Raw genomic sequence first — 20728 nt, 5'->3', positions numbered from 1 at the left:
TAAAAAAGGCACAAATTTAGCAGCTTAAATATCAAATTATAGGCTTAAGACTGAAATTTTGATTACAAAAGTATTGCCACATTAAGAGTATGCAGTGCATAAAATAAATGTTTCATTATGGTTTTGTCCTGTGGAGGCAAATTTCACATTTAAACCAAAAATGCAAACAACTACTGTATTGTTGCATGTACTCTGACAATTTTTAAGTAAAAAAAGTGACATTTATTTCAGTAGTAATGCAGAAAGCTTTCAACATGATTAAAAGACAATGCATTTGTCACACTCTTGCACAAATTTAGTGGGTTCCTATTAAGTTATCAAAGTTCTGAAACTTCGAACACCATAAGGACGAACCCTTATATTCGAAGTGTCAGAACTTTGATAACAGTAAAAAAAAATAAAAACAAAAAACAAAGAATAAAGTATTAAAAGTAGGGGGTAAGCCCCCATGCACCACCTACACCCCCTTCTCTTTAAATATACCAACTCCTGAGATCGCACTACAGTGCTGTAAAGGGAAATATCCCCTTGCTCCCCTGCTTACAACAGTTGGGTAGGTTTTAGATGTTTTTTTTTTTTTTTTTTTACGTTTAATTTCTTGAAACTTCAAACATCTGAGTTCGATGTTCTCAGGCTCGTAGTTTCAAGGATTCAACAATGTAATAGGAACCCAAATTTAGTTTCTCTATTTCTTTGTATTGTTAAAACCTATTCTATAAAACACAGAAGCATATTTATTTGTCACCTTCCATCTTTATCCTAAATAAGAAGCTTTCCTATATCTACTAAAAATAAACATATTTATCTCCAGGACCTCACATTTCCTGTCCAATACTACATGTATGCAGATAACCAAATAATTGCCACAGAGGTGCATATTGTTTTCAAGCTTTGGTTAATCTGACTTTAAATGTTTCATACAAAATCAGGTATCATGTTTACCAAGGAAAATCATCAATATTAATATTATTATAAAGCATTTTGGGCCAGATTCCATAAAGCTCACATAAGCTAATTGCAGATGATACAACATGCCAAAGGAAGACTTCAGAGCATCTAGCTTGGATAAGATTCCAGAAGTCACTCTGAAGGTAGACAGAGTACTTAAGTATTCAGCATTGGATAATTATGGATTTCACACAGATAGGTCTGATTCCAAAACACATGTGACAAACAGCCAAGCCATTTCCATTTTTAAAATCCTCAGCGCATACTTTCCGGATGCCAAATAATTTGATTGAATACTATGGATTACAGCAAAATCCATAGGAAAACAACAACCTGCTGTTAATGTACTGCAGCAGTCTGCAGTGATACAAGCCATAAGTGCTGTAGCTGTGTGTCCTAAATGCAGCCAGTTATAGTCAGAGCAAAGCTTCAATTAAACCAGTTGTCAGATGAGCAAATAATTGACAGATACTGTATAGAAGGAAAAACTGTGCATGCTGTCTGTAACATGTGTGTCCCACATGTCTGTGCAGACCCTATGAGGAAACCCCAGCCTCCTTGAATCCAAAGAGTTTCTCACCCTGGGTATACTTGTCAACCTAAACAATATGCATTCTAGTGAAATTAAAATGTCTGTATAGCACTGTGTTTGATAAGTACTAATTTGACATATTACAAGTAACAATGCTTTCATACCTAACATTGGAAAAATCCACATAACTTGCTATACCTTTACAGCATGCAAGTGGAAGTCGAACCGCTGATAATATATATATATATATATATATATATATATAGTGCATGAAGGTCCAGATACAACAGCATTACGCCACATGAGGTTGCTTACATGTGATATTCAAATACTACAGGAAATATGGTGAAAGACTTATGGCATACATGGGTGAACCCCAGGATCCATAGCCAGGTAACAGACAGTAGAGATCCTTAGTATATTGAGCTTGTACTGATAATACCTTTGTTAGGAATCATTACTGAAGACATATCCATAACAGCAATAGCACATGTTATTAACAACTTTGTTACGAGACATGAATTAAGAAATATCCGTAATATCAACATCACATACTAGATACACAGAAAGTCAGAATTCATAGCACTTCATAGTTACACAACAGAGTGCAAGGAATTACCAGTAAGAATTGCAGCTTATCCATAAATTGGCCTTCATATACTGTTAACATCTGCAATGGAAGTCTGTCTATAAAACTGCATATGGAAATGAAATAAATTGTAGAAGAACAGCTCCTGCATATATAAAGTTCAAAACATCACTCCAGTAACTTATAAGAACTTCTGTTAAACATAACATTTTGAGTAAATATTAATTTAAACATGTACCTTTTGAAATGACTAACTTTAAGTGATTTACTAATCACCAAAACAGAAATGCCACCAATTGCCAATGTACCACCCTCTCCGAATCAAAGAATCAATGTGCACCTTGTGTGCCCAAATGTTGAAGTAAGATTTGCACAACACATAATTAACGAGGTTCATTAAAATTCATGTTTTTGTAATCACATTTTCCCACGTCTGTGTAAATTATTTTTATGCACCAAAACACCCAGGAGTATGATGTAAACACCCAGTAGGTATTGATAAATGGTATCATGTGTGGCATGTGCCCATTATCTTCCGATGATCAGTAACAAGACATCAGCACCACTTTCAAATATTGACTCTAATACATTTACTGACCAGACCATTGCGAACTGTGAACTGAGTGGTACCTCAGTGAGCATTTCTCTGTTTTTGCATTTTCCACACTTTTTCAACTTGAGGATCATGATGGCTACTTTGAGGAAGCTGAGACATGTCCGTGCACTCAACTGGATCAATGACACAACCCAGTTGTTGACTGTGTATGCCAGATTGGAGCAGAGGATGACAGTCAGACCCAGGAACTTCACAACGATTGACACGTGGAACCAGACTGAAAGGGTGCATTGACAGAGGATGGGGATTTACCACATTGGACTGCAGGTTCATCATCACTATGATGACCTGCATTGGAGGGACACAGAGGATCTTTGAAGGAGGGTCACCAAGGTATGGAGGCAGCTCATAGATCCCTTCAGTAAGTATCAGTATTCTTTGTATACCTGAGCATTGATACAGATTTTACAGATATTTTTCTATCCCATATACATTAAATAGAGTCTTTTATAACCCTCTACTAGCTGCTGTGGCATTTAGCTTGTAGGGATAATTAAGTGGACTTGGTAAATATTTCCTTCTTAACTATGGGTTTAATTCCCATATGTTAATTTATTTAATAATGTGTATAATATCCATATATTGTAGAGGTAAATATGTTTTACAACATTTAACTACATAATTTCACACAGCTACTGTCCTCGTGCATCACAGACACATATAGTGCCTAGGCTGTGGATGATTGTGCACTTCATAGTTTTCCATTATAGTCCCACAGTATCACCTATTGCACCATTAAACATTGGAATACAAACCCTAATGTCATTACATCATTTGTTCTAAACAATTGCATGTAATGCCTGTCCAACTGCTTACATGTTTTAGTTATGTGTTGATAGCTATTATTTATTTACAATAAAAAGTCCAAGATTTGTTTGCATTTTCTGCATTCATCCATTTTCCAGAGTTGTAATAAACAACCTGCAGTACCTGTTTTCTAAAAAGAAACCCTTTTTGAATGTTATCTTGGCCTGTAAAGCAGCTGGCTAATGTACCAAAGGTTTGGCTTTCTGTGGGTTCCAATACAGAAAGGGAGAATATATATTTGTACCTGTTACCTTCATTCCATGTTATGATGCTTTATGTTTAGGTTGTGTATGGTAACAATTCACTTATATAGTGTTCAATTTTTTACAAATATGGCCATAATCTGTAATGTTCTGATAACAGCAGCTTTCTAATAAGAGGATTTGTAGACTGTTTGCTTAAAAACAAATGTGTTGACTGCTTGCTTGGCCTGTAAAGCCAGCAGCCAGCACATCTAAATGTTGGCATGTTGTGAGTGCCAATCCACCTAGGGGAAACATGTAGCTGTACCTGTTGCCTTGTTTTCGGAAGAACCATATTTTAATACTTTGCATTAATGTTTATGTTGTGCATGGCAATGACTCACTGAGATCTTCTTTGAATTTCTACCGACAGTAATGCTCTAACACCAGTTTTCTAATAGCATGGTTTGTAGAGCAGTATCTGTTTTTTAAGAGTTTCATGTGCTGGCTGGTAGCTCAGGTTATAAGGCAACAGACTTGCATGTTTGAATCTTAGCATGCTATGTGCTCAAATCCAGAGATGAGCATCATGTTTTGTCTACCCATAGCATTTATTTAGAGAAGCATATTACACTTATTGATGTTATTGATATTAAGGTATATTTTAAGTATAGATGCAAAGAACTTGGTTATTCATCAAATTCCTCCTAACATATCCATATCCATAATCAGTAATGTTCTGTTAACATCAGCTATTTAACTGCAGGGTTACATGTCTGTACCGTTACATGTCTGAACAACTTTTTGGGTAATATTGTATACTTTCCAAAAATGCTATGAAGGTCTGTTTTGTTATGAAATATTTAAGTCAATACTAGAACATCATCATACTCAAATTTTCAGGGACTGGGATGGGCAGACTATCAGCTGAAATATGGAACAGGGAAGCTGTATGTATTTTTCCTAGTGCTTTTCAATATTGCAAAAAATATAGTGGTCCTCACATATACTTTATCATGTCCATAATGTACAGCAACATGTGCGTTTCTATTCACAGAAGCTACATGACACACTGCTTGAGGAATGTATGCTCTCCATTACCATTAATGTTTCTGAACACACTGATAAATGGAATGGAATTTTCAAGTTGTTTAGCTACATGAGCAGCACGTGTTCATACTTTAAAATATTAAGACAAGTTACTTATTAGTAGACCATCCTCCATATAGATGATATCATAAAATGAAGTATTTTCACTGCATTAAGAAGATGCTTTTACAATCAAGATTTATTATTTAGGCAAGTAGCTTTCAAGGTTTGCAATTGGTTGCAGATTCTAGATGCAGGTTTGAATCTCATGTTCTCCAACCTTTTTTCAAAGATGTTAACACTTGCAGGTAAAAATGTCTACTGTATATGATGAGTGTCTAATGTTCTTCAAAAAGGAATGTCTAATGTTCACAAACTGAGTGGAAATCTTTATCGGTGTTATTTGAAGAATACATTATTCATGATTTTTTTTTTAAATTTTAGGCAAGGAGGATTGCACTTGGAACAGAACCATGTGCATCAAGCACACGCACGGAATTGAAGGTCAGCAGAAGGAGAGAGGTATATTGATTATTTCACATTTTAATGAACTGAAATGCGCCTTCAATTGTTTACAGGCCTGTATTTCTATGATAACATGTATATTGATTAGAATGCAAGAATACCCATCATGCATCAGTAAGGTAAATGAAATCATAACACTGTAGCTATTCTTAGAATTATGAATAAAATCTAACAATGTGGATATTTTATGTATGATTGAACCATTGTTTCAGCACACATTTTGTTTTGGGAAATGTACTCCACAACCTAAATAACAGTTGGGTTGATGTATCTGTCACACATCTTTGAAGCTGGATGTTTTGCATGCAAGTCTAAGTGCTTTGTTTATACTTCATGGTTTGGTGTAGTTTGCTGGCTGGTTGTGCTTTCTGGTAATTGAGCTTTTGTGTATAATCTACCTGATGTGGCAGTGTATCCAATGCTGTTTTATTGTGTGGTATACCCTTCCATTCAATATTGGTACTGCATCTGTCTCAGACACCTTCAGTGTTTTTATAGGACCATAGTTATAGCCTAGGTTGACAGATACTTGCAGATACCTATTTGACTGCAGCAGTTCATACTCAGCACACCCTGCAAGTCAGCACTGGTATTGCATCTGACTCAGACAACTTAGGTGTTTTTGTAGAAACACACCTATGGCCTAGTTTGACTGACAATTAAGCAGATGTGCATTTGATTGCAGCAGTTCAGTAGCTGCAAGCATATTCACAATGTTTTGCTTTTTCAGGCTACCGATTATTAATTGTTTTGCTAGATACTGCATACAGTTGTACACATATATTACTGTTACTAATAGATATATTAGATTCTCATATGTCAACAGGTGTGTTGACTGAACATATCGCATTGTTTTTAGTATTTTACTCATTATATTGGTACGTGTTCAGCCAAATATCATGTTGCCTATTTCAATATTGTGTCATATGGCTTGTCTATTGTACAAAATATTGTCAGATCACTTTCACCTCATTTTAAAAATGACACTTTGTGGCTGCTCGTATAAATCAAATGCATGCAATCTGTTGATTTGAGCATTCATACATTTTTGCAAATCTAATGACTGTGTGTGTCTGTGTGTGTGTGTGTGTGTCTAAGCATATAGAATTGTTCAGAAAAGAATACTGTCATCCTTTTTAGGACTATGACGTATAGGACCATAAGTAACTCTGTCCATAATGGATATGTGTCAGTCTCTGTGCAAATTGTCATCATAATCCTATTGTGTTGTGTTGCAATATTCATGGGATTGTTCTGTGTGACAGACATTTGATTTTCTTTTCTGTTATGTTTCGCAATTAAGTTTTACAGAGCGTGGGATTTGAGGATGTTTCCTGATCTGAAGATGACAATAAGCACATGTGAGGCCACTGCCAGAGTCTTCTGAGGATAATGGTGGTGATTACAATAATGATGATGATGATGATGATAATGATGATGATGATGCTGAGAACCAGGACCCACCCTATCATAGCCATCCTGCCTGGACCCCAAAGGAGATGCTGACATGACCAGAATAGAGATGATTATCGGGATATCTGGGAGTTCATGATCAATGCTTTCCAAACACAGATGAGGGGCATGATGGGGGTCCTTCTTTGAGGATATGGCATGGGCTATGCAGGATTTGTTAAGGGCAATAGCTTGTAAGATCATTTGGGAGTCTGAATCCCATCAGCCTGGTCCCTCCAGTCCATAAGTATTGTCTGTGTACTCTACTTGTGTTATGCTGCCAATATGGTGATTGCCATTTCATTGATTGGACTGTATATGCACTCTTGTGAATGCACACCATGTATCTCTCATGGTTATGTGTTGTCATGTAACATATACTTTGGTTTTTATGTGTGCATGACACGCATTAACACATTACACTTTCCACACACACATTTGATTGTCCATGCACTGTAGCAGTTAACATGCAGATAGTGCTGCAAGAAATAGCCTGTAAACATGTGTGTTACTGGGGTGACTGACAGGCAACATATGCTGTCCATACTCCATGATTAATAATGTGATATTCCTTGAAATTGTGTTTTACCGTATCAGGTATGTGCAATAGACAGACATGTCATTCCACATGTGTTTTGGATGACGATTGTCATGATGTCTTGCTGGCATAATGTGGTGTTGTGTATCACTGGCTGACAATACTGATGCCATGTAGGATCATACGCAGTTATATCCTGTCTTCCTGTCTATGTGCAGTCCTACTTTTCTGACTGCATCAAACAGCAATGCAGCATTAATCTATACACAGTGTTACAGATAACACATTATTTAACAGTACATTACCCTATGTTTGTTGTATGTAGCATTTCCACATCCATTATATAATGATATCAATTTACACCTTCCACAAACAGTTGTACACACTAACTGAATATACATGTGTGTGCTCATAGTCAGATATATAATGACACACAAATGTACTTTTGATGTGAGCATTCATTGAGTTATTGCTGATGTGCTGTAACGATGCTTACAGGACTGTCCTCTGTTATATAGCAGGGTGGTTGACCTACACCTGCGTATCATTATCCAACATTTGCACAACATTATATGTGTATGTGCTTATAGTTTTTAGCTTGCTTACTTATACATGTTCGTGTGAAATGATTGCACATTATTGTGTATGTGTGTTTTATACATGTCCTGTTCTGTAGACATCAGGGATCAATCTAGCCATTTGACATACATTTTCCATTTAGTTGAATGCATTTCAGTTTGACTTCTACAGTACACCGAAAGTGTAATAAGAGACTTAGGGACACAGGTGGACAGTGGTCTCACCTTCAATAACCACATTGCCACAACAGTCAGGAAATCCTTCTATGTGGCACACCTCATCACTAAAGGCTTTTCATCCAGAAAAAAGGAGGTCATTGTCCCACTGTATCATCCCTCATTAGACGCATTATAGAATACAACTCCCCATTTGGTATGCACCTCTCACGACATCTGTAAAAACTGGAAAGGCCACAGAAACACCTCACTAAAAGAAGCACAGGCCTAAAGCAGATGCTCTATGCTGACCACCTTAAAAAACTCCAGCTATACTCTGTCACATATCGTCTACTCTGAAGTAATCTCTGCTTAACATACAAGGCCATGTCAAACCCAGAGCTGTTGGACATGCTACACTTACAGAAATCCCAATCCTTCAGATCCACATGCTACAGGGATCTAAATCTTGTTATCACAATAAACAAAACATGCTGGAGGGATAGGTTCCTGACCAAGAGACTCCCTAGACTCTGGAATAGACTGCCCATACATGTCAAGCAGACCGCCTCTTTGGCCCTCTTCAAAAGGAACCTTGACGATTGGATGGGAGAAAGGAAATTCACCCTGGGGATCACGTCAGTCACCCTGCTAGATAGAGGTCCAGGGAAGTAAATAGTGTGGGAAGAAATAGCCAGGGAATTGTTATGGCTAGGCTTGTATAGGCCCTAGGGCCAATAGCCTAGTATCAACCTATGAACCTCTGAACCTATGAACATACATACCTACACCTGTGTGTTGTCTTTGACAGGGTATATGTCTGTAACATATATTCATTCCATTATATGTTTGCTTGGTTTGTATACTCCTACTTGTCTATTTAGCAGCCATTTTGCTGCTTTTCTGCAGTACTGCTGTTTGGCACTGTGGTGCATTGTGATCGGTTGATTGCCTTTCAGATGCATGCTTGTAGGTTTGGTCCTGCCTTTTGCTGGAGTTAATGACCATTATTAGATCTGCACTTGCTCCTCTGAGATGTTGCTTGATTTAGAGTTCCACTACTGACAGACTACTTGGATATGTGTTTATTTATCCACTATACTACCTAAGAAGGCTATGAAAAGCAAAGCTCTCCATGAATGCTTTAAATACCTTCTACAGAGGAGCCATTGAGAGCTTTATCACCAGCAACTGCATTGTATGGTTCAGTAACAGCAAAATGGACAAAAGGACGAAGCTGCAAAGAATAATAGGAACAGCAGGAACGATCGTGGGCACTTGTCTTACTACCTTACAGGAACTCTTTGAAATGAGAAGTAAAAAGAGGTCCTGCAGAATACTGAGTGACACTTCTCATCCAACATACGGTTGGTTTGCTAAACTTGCATTTGGTAGAAGGTTATGGGGTATCCGCTGCAGGACCTCCAGATTCACAAACAGTTTTTATCTTATTGCAATAAGACTCATTAATGCAGACATAAATCTGGCTGTATCAGAACTAGAATAGATTGTTATGCTCTCATTCTTTTCCTTTTTCATACAGTAATTCTATATTAATAAATACTAACATTATATTCTCATTCAAGAGCAATTCCCATCACTTCCTTATGTGCAATATCACCCAGTCTCACCTCTGTGTATAGTGTACTTTTCTTTTCATGTGTCACTCATCTAGTATTCAATGTTGTCCAGTGTATATAAATAGTGTACAAGCATGTGCATCATCTATCATGACTTTTACTTTTTGTAATGTAGTTATTTTTTTTTCTTTAATATCTCTCATGTCTTGTCGTTTTCTGTATGTCTTTTCCTGTAAAAGAGCTGACACTCAAAACTTGTGTTTCCTAAACAATAATAAAGTTTCTTTGACTCTTTGAATCTTGAATCGTCATCCCTATTTATTACCCTCCAATCCACATATACCATTAGTCATAAACTTTGGTTTGCAACTTGGCATAACATGATAATGCATAGATATATATGTTTTTCCTGCATTTCAGCAAGGCTGTTATACATCCCCATGCTATTTAACAACTTTCCATTGTCAGTATTGTGCAGTGTACCGTCTGTGTAACTTATCTGTCCTCACTGTTTTTTTTTTTGGGGGGGGTCTATGTTCAGTCATAGAATGAGAAATCCATCGAACCTCTGTTCATCAAACTTAAAACACTGAATGTTCAATTCAGTGAATGTTCAATCATCAAATATTTTACCCAGGGCAAAAGAGACAGTGGACCAATATGCATACTGAAACACTCACCACTGAATATCAAACCCACCTAGGTGGGGAGCTATGTCCCACATATTCCACACACCCCCAATTATATATACAAACTCCGAGATCACACTGCATTGGGGAAAAGTTCAGCTTTCCCAAAGCTGGCCAACCAACTCTGTTCCCTGGGTAAAATATTACATGAATGGCATGGACCCTTCTAAATGTCTACTCCAACTTTAAAGTCCATAAAGATCTGCAGTCAAGAAAATTATTGGTATGAACACATTAAGCAATGTTCATAGATTAAATGCTTTCTTGCTATATTCTCTCTCTCATATGGGATTTTTCATGCTGATTTGAGCATGGACTTCTGAGCTATGAAAGACCCCACCAAACTTAATCTTCTACTCTATGCAAAATAAATAACCCCACAAAGATCTAAATCAATGATCTTGACCTTTACATGCTCATAAACAGAGCATGCTGACATTATAGCTTCCTAACCTATAGAATCCCCTACATACATACTAAGCTTCTTCTGCACATCAAGCAGCATAACACAATGGCCACATTCAAAACTATTTCAGTGACTGGATGGGCAATCATAAATTCACCCTGAAGGATTGTAGCATAGTACTCCTTGGCTGTATAATGTAACTCATTAGATTATCAAATTATTCTTGGACTTAGCTAAGTAGTCATGGCTTCTCACAGGCTTTCTGAATTACATGCCTGTTGCATACCTATGAAAGTATGGACCTACTTATTCATATGTGAGTGTTTGTTATTATTATTATGATTATTATTACTATTATTATTATTATCATCATCATTGTCTAATTTGTCCTATAATTCAATGTAGGAAGAAAAGGGGTAGTCTTTAATTACTTTCAAATTTCCTTACTAGTCCACACTCAGACTGAACAGTTAATTCCACCAGATACAATAGAGGGACTACAGTAGACAATTAAATAGCTACAGATAGTAAGCTACGAAGTCTTGATTAAAAAAAAAGAAAAAAAATATTAAGAATGCTATGGTGCTTAGTCTCCTATATCTTTGCAGATTTTCTTGCAGCTTAGCATGCCCTCATAAAGTGGGGGGTAATATGAAGTTGTCATTCTAGTGTGGAAAGAGTTGAAAGAGCATTGTTAAAATCCCATTACAAAACTCATCTTGTAGCTGCTCAGACTGATCAAAATTGCTCAGAGGTTCACATATCCAACTAGCGATTTTTCAGCTAAATAAACTGGGTAGGTAAATGTTGAGAAGTAGGCTTAAGAAACTCTTTATTTTCCTTTTATGATTTCCATTGACCTCTAGGTAGAAGTATATATTAGACAGATACAGAAACAAATAAGTTCATAAGTTCATAAGTTGTGTACCAGTGTTAAGGTCATGTGGTCATCTAGTAACACAGACCCCAAGATTTTGTGACTCGAGCACTTTTCCTCCAGTCCATAAATCCAGCTGTTTCTTAAATGATTTTAAGTGTCTACTATGAAATGGTGATTTATTCCATAACATCACCAATTTTTGAGTCATTTTTGATATATAATTGTATCCTCATAGTACCCAAATCAAACTTCATAGCCTTTCTCTGTCTAAAACTACAGTTATAAATGTTTAATTCTAAGATAGCTTGTTAACTAGTGTTGTGAAAGACTTTAGAGGCAAATCTTAATTTATCACATATTCAACAATAATGAATAATAAATACATTGAGGTATTTTTATCTATTATTACAACTTTAATCTTTGTGAAGTAAAATCTTTTGGTGAATTTTCTTTGTACTGTGTCACGATAATTAAACTGACATGCATTGTATATACAAACAATGTTACTGTACTCTATATGACTGGCCTAATATAATATAGATAATATAGTAATATAAGATGTATTTCATTCCTTGTGCTAAGATTTTTAAACATGTATGCAATTTGATGCATAGCTTTATTACTTATCAGTTGAGCATGAATGTCAAAGAAAGTTTAGCAGTCATGGTTATTCCCAGGTCTTTATACTAGATTACCTGCTTTAGAGAATGTTCTAGTAGGTACATAGGTAAATGACATGAAGCCTTTCCAAAATACATTATCCCCGGGATTCATGAAGCTCGGCGCAAGGACGGAGATAGGCTTGCGCCGGCTGTGCAACGTAGAGATGGCGAAGTAGCGCCATATGCATATTAATGAAGGTGCGCTGTCTCCACATACAAGTGCATAGGAAACGTGCCCGAGTGCATGGGGCATGTCCAAGTGCTGCACGGAGGCGTGGTCATGTCGGCTGTTTACGTGCAACCTAAAATGCTGAATATTACATCCTGCCTCTAACAGTAATCACACCTGTCAGTGTCTGTGGATACTGGAACGTATGCAAAACATGCAAGACAGTTTTGCAAACACAAAAATAAGAAGCAAACACAAATGCACGTAATTGAATATTGAGTACCCATCCCTCGAACAAATGACATTTAAAACCCCGTGCCTGTATTCCATTGTAGTGTCGATAGTTATACCAAGTGGAAGCGAAATGCATCGTGTTAGCATGCCACCAATAGCTAAAAGTCTAGCCCAATGGTCAGGGTTACCACCCGTCCCACATTGTGAGGGACATGCCCCCTCTGGGCAGTTGTGTCCATACCAAAACCATTATAAATGTAAAATATCCTGCAATCGTAGGATATAATTATGTCCCACATCTTATGTAATAGTCACATACAATAGTTATTTCCATATGTAACATACCTACATGTTACAAGAAACAGAATAAGCAAGTAAATGAAACAGAAGGTTCACTAAACTGCTACAACAATAAACTTACATTTAGGCATAAAACAAAAGTACTATACATTGTACTGACCGTGGGTATGTGTTGGCCTGTAAAATCTGATGTGTGTCCTGAATATATCCCATCCTGGCCATATGAAAAGGTGGCAACCCTACCAATGGTCAGAGCATTCACCCAAAATCTGCCCATTTGCGGTCCAAGGCGTCCTTGTCAGGATGGGCCAAAGATGAACAGGTATTACCCGGGCTACCTACCATGTCATGAAAGATAAGTATTTGCGTGTACCTATGTGTGTGATGTACAGCATGTGGAAGGTGAAAAATGCTAGGGTAGTCCTCACAACCATACAGGTACCAGAGATATGTAGTGTATGCAATGTGTTCCCTTAACCATGCCATGGGCCATCAACCAGAGAAGGGATGGATGGAGTGTGTGGAATATGGGGGTGGGGGGATGGGTAATGTAATAATTCGCCAAGAGGAGACTATTTTGGATGCAAAATAGGTGAACTGGAGTTGTATGAGGGAGCAGTTGGTGAATCAGAAAGAAACACAAAGAACAAACATACACATCCACAGTACAACCTGACAGGCCATACTGTAGAACACAATCACACAAACATATGAATATTAAAATGTGCGATACACATGTACAGAAACGTCACCGGCACATACCCACATAATGGTCTGGCCTGAACTGAGCCATCCAACCACAACACACCTGGATGCATAATTGAATACCCATCATCCCCTCTACAGCACACAACCACCCCATTCCTGAACGTCCACCAAATCCAGCCATACTCAGACTGCTAGCATGGCGCAGCCATATCTGCACATAGTGACCACTACTCATATCTAGTAGGCGGTCTCACCCTAGGCAGTCTCAGGATTGCAAACTATGTATCCCTTGCATGTATAACCCTATCACATTTTCATAAATCCCAAAATATCGAAGTTTATTGTTCTGTTCAATTTTTGAACATCCCCCATGGGATTTGTATCCTGTGTAAACATCAGACTTGGTGTCACAACACGATGTCCAGTCCTGTAGACATCTGGACACAAGTTGTATGTGCAGTAGTGGTTCACGAGACTGCTCAGCCTCCAGCCAGTCATGCAGAACCGACTACCTGGGATTAAACACCTGACCGTGATGCACGGCTCCCCACAAGCATTATTGAGAATATATACTTTTCATGTTTGCATAGTGGCAGTTGGATATAGGGTGATTATGGCACTGACGTAAGCAGGATACCTTCTGTCCTACTTTGTGAGGAACAGTCCCTGTTTGAGTAGGTGTGTCCTGACCAAAAATAATACAATGGCAAATGTCCTGTGATTGTAGGAAATAATTATGTATGTACCATATTTCATGTAACAGTTGCATAAAACAGTTATTTTTGTATGTAAAATATGTAAATCTTACAAGAAACAAAATAAGCAACTAAACTGCTACAAGAATAAGCTCTCATCTAGGAAAATAAGTAAAGTTCTAAACCCTGTACTAACTGTGGGTATGTGTTGGCCTGAAAAATCTGGTGTGTCCGAAATATATCCCATACTGGCCATATGAAAATGTGGCAACCCTACCAATGGTCAGAGCATTCACACAGTAACTGGCCAGTCTCTTAATTCCACTAAAACCAGTGACCTTTAGAGGAAAGGTGGCGAATTACACTGAATGAATAATGACAATAATTAAGAGTAATAGACATCTTTTACTTCAGAAAATAAGTATTAATACATATGGTCTGATTCTGTCAACATTTCAAGTTACTCAGGACAAACTGGAACGGACCACCACAATGAATGGATAAACCACAAATCTTTAATCGGACAAGCGCTTTCGCGTGTAAACCACGCTTCTTCAGATCCTTAATACAGAATGAAAATCTAAAATACATACTTATACATATTCTGAGACAGACACACCTCTCCAATAAAATATAACGCTGATTGAACAATTAACAATTAAGTAATTGATTCATTGTTCAACTGAGTAATCTGTTTACCAATACTGAAACCACCTAATGCACTGTTCATCAATTTAAAAACTGCTCACAGAAAAACATCTATAATGCATAAAAATATATAATATAACTTAAGTCACAACGGACATTAGCACAATTTGAAATCAAAAAAAAAAAAAAAAAAACCTTAAAAAATGTACAGAAACTGTCTTAAGCATAGGATACACATTGACATGAAAAATACATGAAAAATACAATACCTAGCACTAGTTATACCCTCCATATACCCTCGTCAAAAGCTCTTCCTGCTCCAATGAAACTACACATTATATCCATCAACATAAATACTGTACAAAAGAAAAAAAAGAAAAAAACATATGCTGAACAGCAGAAATATGCACATAGGCAGCAGCGAAACATACGGATAGATAAAAAAAAAAAAACATTAGACACGCATCAACTTACTTAAACAATTCCTTCAGGATTGTCTAAAATCTGCATCCAATAGCTACAATCTAACACTCTACGATATGTCGCTAGATGTATGTTTCAAGTTAATAGTACTAATATTTTACAAGTGTCCGTGATTGTCCCTGATTTGTCCTTGCCTTGTCCCTGTTACTGTTGAAATTAGTCCGTGAGTGGTTGAGAAGTCTGTACACATATGTACACCAACCAACTGTCACATGTGTTGCCAGTACTGTTGAATACCTGTAGTGAAGTCATATATCATAGGTTCATAGGTTCATAGGTCCATACTAGGCTATCTGCCCGAGGGCATTTACAAGCCTAGCCCATAGTTTTGTGGCTTACGCCACCCCTTTAGTATGGGGAACTATACCCATTATTTTGCTGTGCCTCTGTTGAGCAGTGACACTGAGGTAATCCCTGGGGTATATCTGCGATCTCCCATCCATTGGTCAAGATTTCTCTTGAAGAAGGCCAGCGAGGTGCTCTGCCTCACATATACCGGGATTTTATTCCACAGCATAGGGAGTCTTTGGGTGATGAATCTATCCCTCCAGCACGTCCTATTAATAGCCGTGTCGAGGTTTAAGTCTCCCGCCCTTGTGGCTCTGACGGATCTAGATTTTTGAGGTGAAGCATATTCATCAAATCTGGGTTTGACATGGCCTTGTATGTTAGGCAAAGGTCACCTCTAAGCAAGCGTGTTTACTGAATAGAGCTGGAGTTCTTTCAGTCGGGCAGCATAGGACAGATGTTTGAGACCCTTTATCCTTTTGGTGAGGAACTTTTGTGGCCTCTCCAGCTGCTGCAAGTGTCGGGTCAGATACATTCGAATGGGGCATTGTACTCAATCATTGGTCTGATGAGTGATGAGTATAGGGAGACTATGACCTCCCTTGATCTAGATGAGAATCCCTTCATGATAAGGTGGGCAATGTAGAAGGTCTTCCTAACTACTTTAGCTACATGGGTGTCGAATGACAGACTACTATCAACCTGGGTCCCCAGGTCCCTGATAACTTCTTCTGTACTCAGTGGATTGCCACCTATTTGGTAGCTAGGGTAACCTTGTTTTTCCGAAGGGTATGACTATGCATTTTTGGCATTTAACTTTAGGCCATGGCTCTGGCACCAGTTATCCATTTCTGTGAGACCCTTCTGAAGGATATCTGTGTCAGATGTGTTTTCTACTATGGCGCCCAGTTTGCAGTCATCTGCAAACTTTGTCAGCCATAACCCTCCTGTGTTTGCTTGTACTTCGGAAAAGTAGATGCCAAACAAGAGTGGGCCCAGGACTGAGCCCTGTGGTACACCACTTGTGACAGGCTTTGAGTCTGACATGGCGCCAGCAACTCTGACCCTGTGGGTTCTGTCACTCAGCCAGTTTGCAACCCATCTTGTGATGTATGGGTTAACATTTAAGCTGTTGAGTTTTTCAATGATACCCAAGTGGGGTATTGTATCAAAGGCCTTCGCCAGATCGAGGTAGGCTGTATGTACTGCCTTTCCTCATCAATGGCTTTGGTGACTGTTTGAAAAAGTCAACCAAGTTTAGAAGGCATGATCTGCCTTTGACAAAGCCAAACTGGGATGGATCCAAAGTCTGCAAATTCCCTATGTCTTTATTTATGAGGTCCATTATGATCCTCTCCATGGCTTTGCAGATAAGGCTTGTCAAGCTAATGGGCCGGTAATTTCCAGGGTCGGTGGAGGCACCGCCTTTGTGAAGTGGGACCACAGTTGCAGTGCCACTCCTGTGCGTATCCAGAGGTAAGACTATGATTAAACAGCTGTCCTAGCTGTGGGTTTAATTCCTCATTGAGTTCGTGGAGCACACAGCCGGGGACACCATCAGGTCCCATGGATGCTGTGTTTTTTGCTTTGGAGAGACCAGTTCTCACTTGGGCGTTGGAGATGTTTGGGGGGCTGCAATCACTTGGTATAGATATCTCTCCTTTTGGGGGGGAGGGGGTACCATCCATGCGGAATGTACCACGGCTGGTGTAGTGGTAAAACCGGTGACTAAGGTGTGTTTGTTTCTGGGTCCAAGCCATGCAAGGGCCACTAATTTTATGTGACGTCCAGAAAAATGTCCGTCGGATATAGGGAGGTAAAGCCAGAGGGATGCGCAGTGGACATTCAACAGTACGGGAAATGTAAATAGGTATGTAGGTGTATATGTATGTACAGATATACATATATATATATATATATATATATATATATATATATATATATATATATATATATATATATATATATAGTCACAATAAAGGAGTCATAACGAATGTGAAGGGAAACACCAGTGGAACCCCCCACCACATATTATGTAGTGCTGACATATCAAGTCGGTCAGAGGTGGGCAAACCACTACATCTGTAAACACAGGTAGAATGGTAACATTGGGACTAACTCTGTCCACGTGCTAATTCTGACTTTCAAATAGGTACAGGTCTGTTCCGCTCTCCAGTCGGACAACCCAGATGACCACATGAACACCCTGACAATCAAACACACCTATGTGCCAAGAATGTAAGCTTTGGTGTTCTGAATATCCTCGGAGTGAGTAAACATACAGCATGGGTCCAGAGCAGTAGGGAATAGGGAATGGTGCATGTGTAGTACTGCGGTTTTCCCAGCAGGAGAATGGATGCCTCCTGTGTAAGTAAAGTTTTGAGGCATGTGTTCAGGTAACTATGAACCATGGGTATACATATAAATGAAGCAGAACACCAATAGTTTAGTGGTTAGAGCATCCGCCTAACGTAAAGGCATTCCCGGTTCAAGTTCGACTATAGCGCATAACATTTTCCTTGTGGAATGAATGTTGCTGTGCTGTAAAGCCAACATTTAAACATGTAAAAGTGAATGTGTGTTTCGCATGGGGCCATTAACCGGATTCCTTCAATCAAAGTGGTACTGTCATAATGAATAAGGCACACGTAAGCACAAATAAGCAGCAATAAACATATGTAACTCACAGTAAGCATAGGCGAGTGCACCTGCGCGGGTGTAAGCAGCTCCCAGCATAGGAAATGTATGTTTTTATGTACAGATGTAATTTATATACATTAATATATATATATATATATATATATATATAGATATATATATATATATATATATCTATACACACACATATATATTTGAAGAATGAACGCTGTAAGAATAAAGCATACACAAGGGTTGTGAAGGGAATCGAGAGCAACTAAGGTATTATATAGTGCTTGCAGTGTATGTCAGATAAAGCTGCCCAAGACTGAGCAGAGCACTGCTATTCACACCAGAGGCAGGGTTCTACCAGTGGGCATAACAACCTTGAACTGCTATATCTACATTACACACAGACGGAATGTAGTCCATGTTGGGACCACATACACTTGCAAACCGCAAATGGCCATAGTCCATAACACCAGGAAAGGCACGTATGTGCAAATATAAATGGCGGGAGACCCTGTGAATACACGAGGTGGTACAAAATGTGTGTAGGGCCCCAAACGCTCTGGAGAGGGCAATGTGTAAAGGTGTGTCATGGCTGCGATATCAAGTGGATAATGGCTGTTACGAGTATAAACTCAACACGGGTGGGGTGGAGGAACTATGGTTATGCGATTATGGATCCAGGAATGCCAGGGTTGGTTGGGCCAGTTCCAATGGACTGCCCCGTATAGGTCAGCTAGTATGTAATAGGTATATATGCATACGCACATGAAGACAACAATATGTTGAAGTACATTCTCTGTAACAGATGCACTCCATTTATTGACATAAATAATATGAATGTGCACAGACAAACAAAGACAGTAGCTGGAATAATAGGCTGTGCAGATGAGGAACAGGTCAAAATGACACTGTATCACAAACACATTTCTATTAGTAATCTGTACATGAACACACGGCATCTGTCCGCTGTATACCGTGCTAAATACCGATTACAAGATAACCGGAGTGAAGTGTCGGTGTAATAATGACTAAGGCAATAGTAAGCTGTTGAAGCATATATAAAACCCAATACGCATGTACATGTGCATGTGAGTGGGACATGTATTGGTCAACGGACACACAGATGTATATATATATATATATATATATATATATATATATATATATATTTATACACACACCCACACACACACACACACACACACACATATTTATATATATATATATATATATATATATATATATATATATATATATATATATATATATGCACACATATATACACACACACACACACACACACACATATATATATATATATATAGATATATATACATATATATATATATATATATATATATATATAAATTCAGACTTCTTTTAGGTGTAGTAATTATTACTGAGCTAGTAGAAAGGAAATAAACACTCAGACACTGAATAGATGATTAAGCTTTTGCTCTTATTCAGGTGGAAGAGCTTCATCAGTTGCATGCTCACATCCATACCATAGCTACAGGTAACAACACATTCTAATACAACTGCCAATTGGTAAGTTGATTTACTTACCTTGAGGGTGTGCCAGACCTGGGGATGGTGCTGGAGGGCTGCCTTTGTCGGATGCACATAGTGCACTTCCTATACATGGCTGAGCACAGGAAGTGTCATGTTTGGCATCCCTTTTCCTGTCTCTGTGAGTCAGAGAGGGTGACATTCCCTGGGTACCTACTGTGTCAGTGCATATGTGATGTGTTGCCTCTTTGCCAAGGCCAAGTCATACATGGCACGACTCCTTCTGCCTACTGGGTCTGGCTCAGGTTGTTCCTCCTCCGAGTCATTCTGTGCCTGTACAGGCCTTGGGATTGGTGGGGCGCTGTGTGGCCCTGCTCCATGCTGTTCCTGCTGCAGCTGTTTCCGCAGGATCATATTGTGTAGCATAGCCCATACCATAACTTAGGTGCATGTAGCTGTGAATAATGCAAGGCTCCACTGGATGTGTCCAGACACTGGAACCGTGACCTGATCATCCCAAACACACGCTCTATTATATGTCTGGCCTGTGCATGTGCCTCATTATGGCATAGTTGTTCAGGTGTGTGTGCATTTCTGATGGGTGTCCTCATCCATGGCTCCAGTGGATACCCAGCATCCCCCACTAGGTGAACGTAGAGGATGTCCATATTGGTAAAGCTGTGGTACAGCTGCGTCATTGGCCATATATCAGAATCGTCATAGCTTCCAGGGCAGCCAGCACACACATTTAGTATAATGCTCTGGGCATCGCATACAACCTGGCAGTTGATGGAGGGGATGCCCCTGTGGTTAATG

At 38.6% G+C, this 20728-nt stretch overlaps 1 protein-coding gene across 1 annotated transcript in view; it reads left to right on the top strand.

Annotated features, from left to right (window-relative positions):
* LOC122808333 (immunoglobulin kappa light chain-like) overlaps nucleotides 1-20728 on the top strand; it is a 108665-nt gene that overhangs the window by 63331 nt on the left and 24606 nt on the right. The window contains exon 4 of the mRNA XM_044079299.1: nucleotides 5208-5285. Within this exon, the coding sequence (XP_043935234.1) occupies nucleotides 5208-5285 (78 nt within the window). The remainder of the gene's footprint in view (nucleotides 1-5207; nucleotides 5286-20728) is intronic.

The sequence above is a fragment of the Protopterus annectens genome, chromosome 8.part0 (genome assembly GCF_019279795.1).
Source record: "Protopterus annectens isolate FY-2018-M chromosome 8.part0, PAN1.0, whole genome shotgun sequence".
NCBI lineage: Eukaryota > Metazoa > Chordata > Ceratodontiformes > Protopteridae > Protopterus > Protopterus annectens.
The sequence above is the reverse complement of the archived record's forward strand: the minus strand, read 5'-3'. Positions and strand labels throughout refer to the sequence as shown.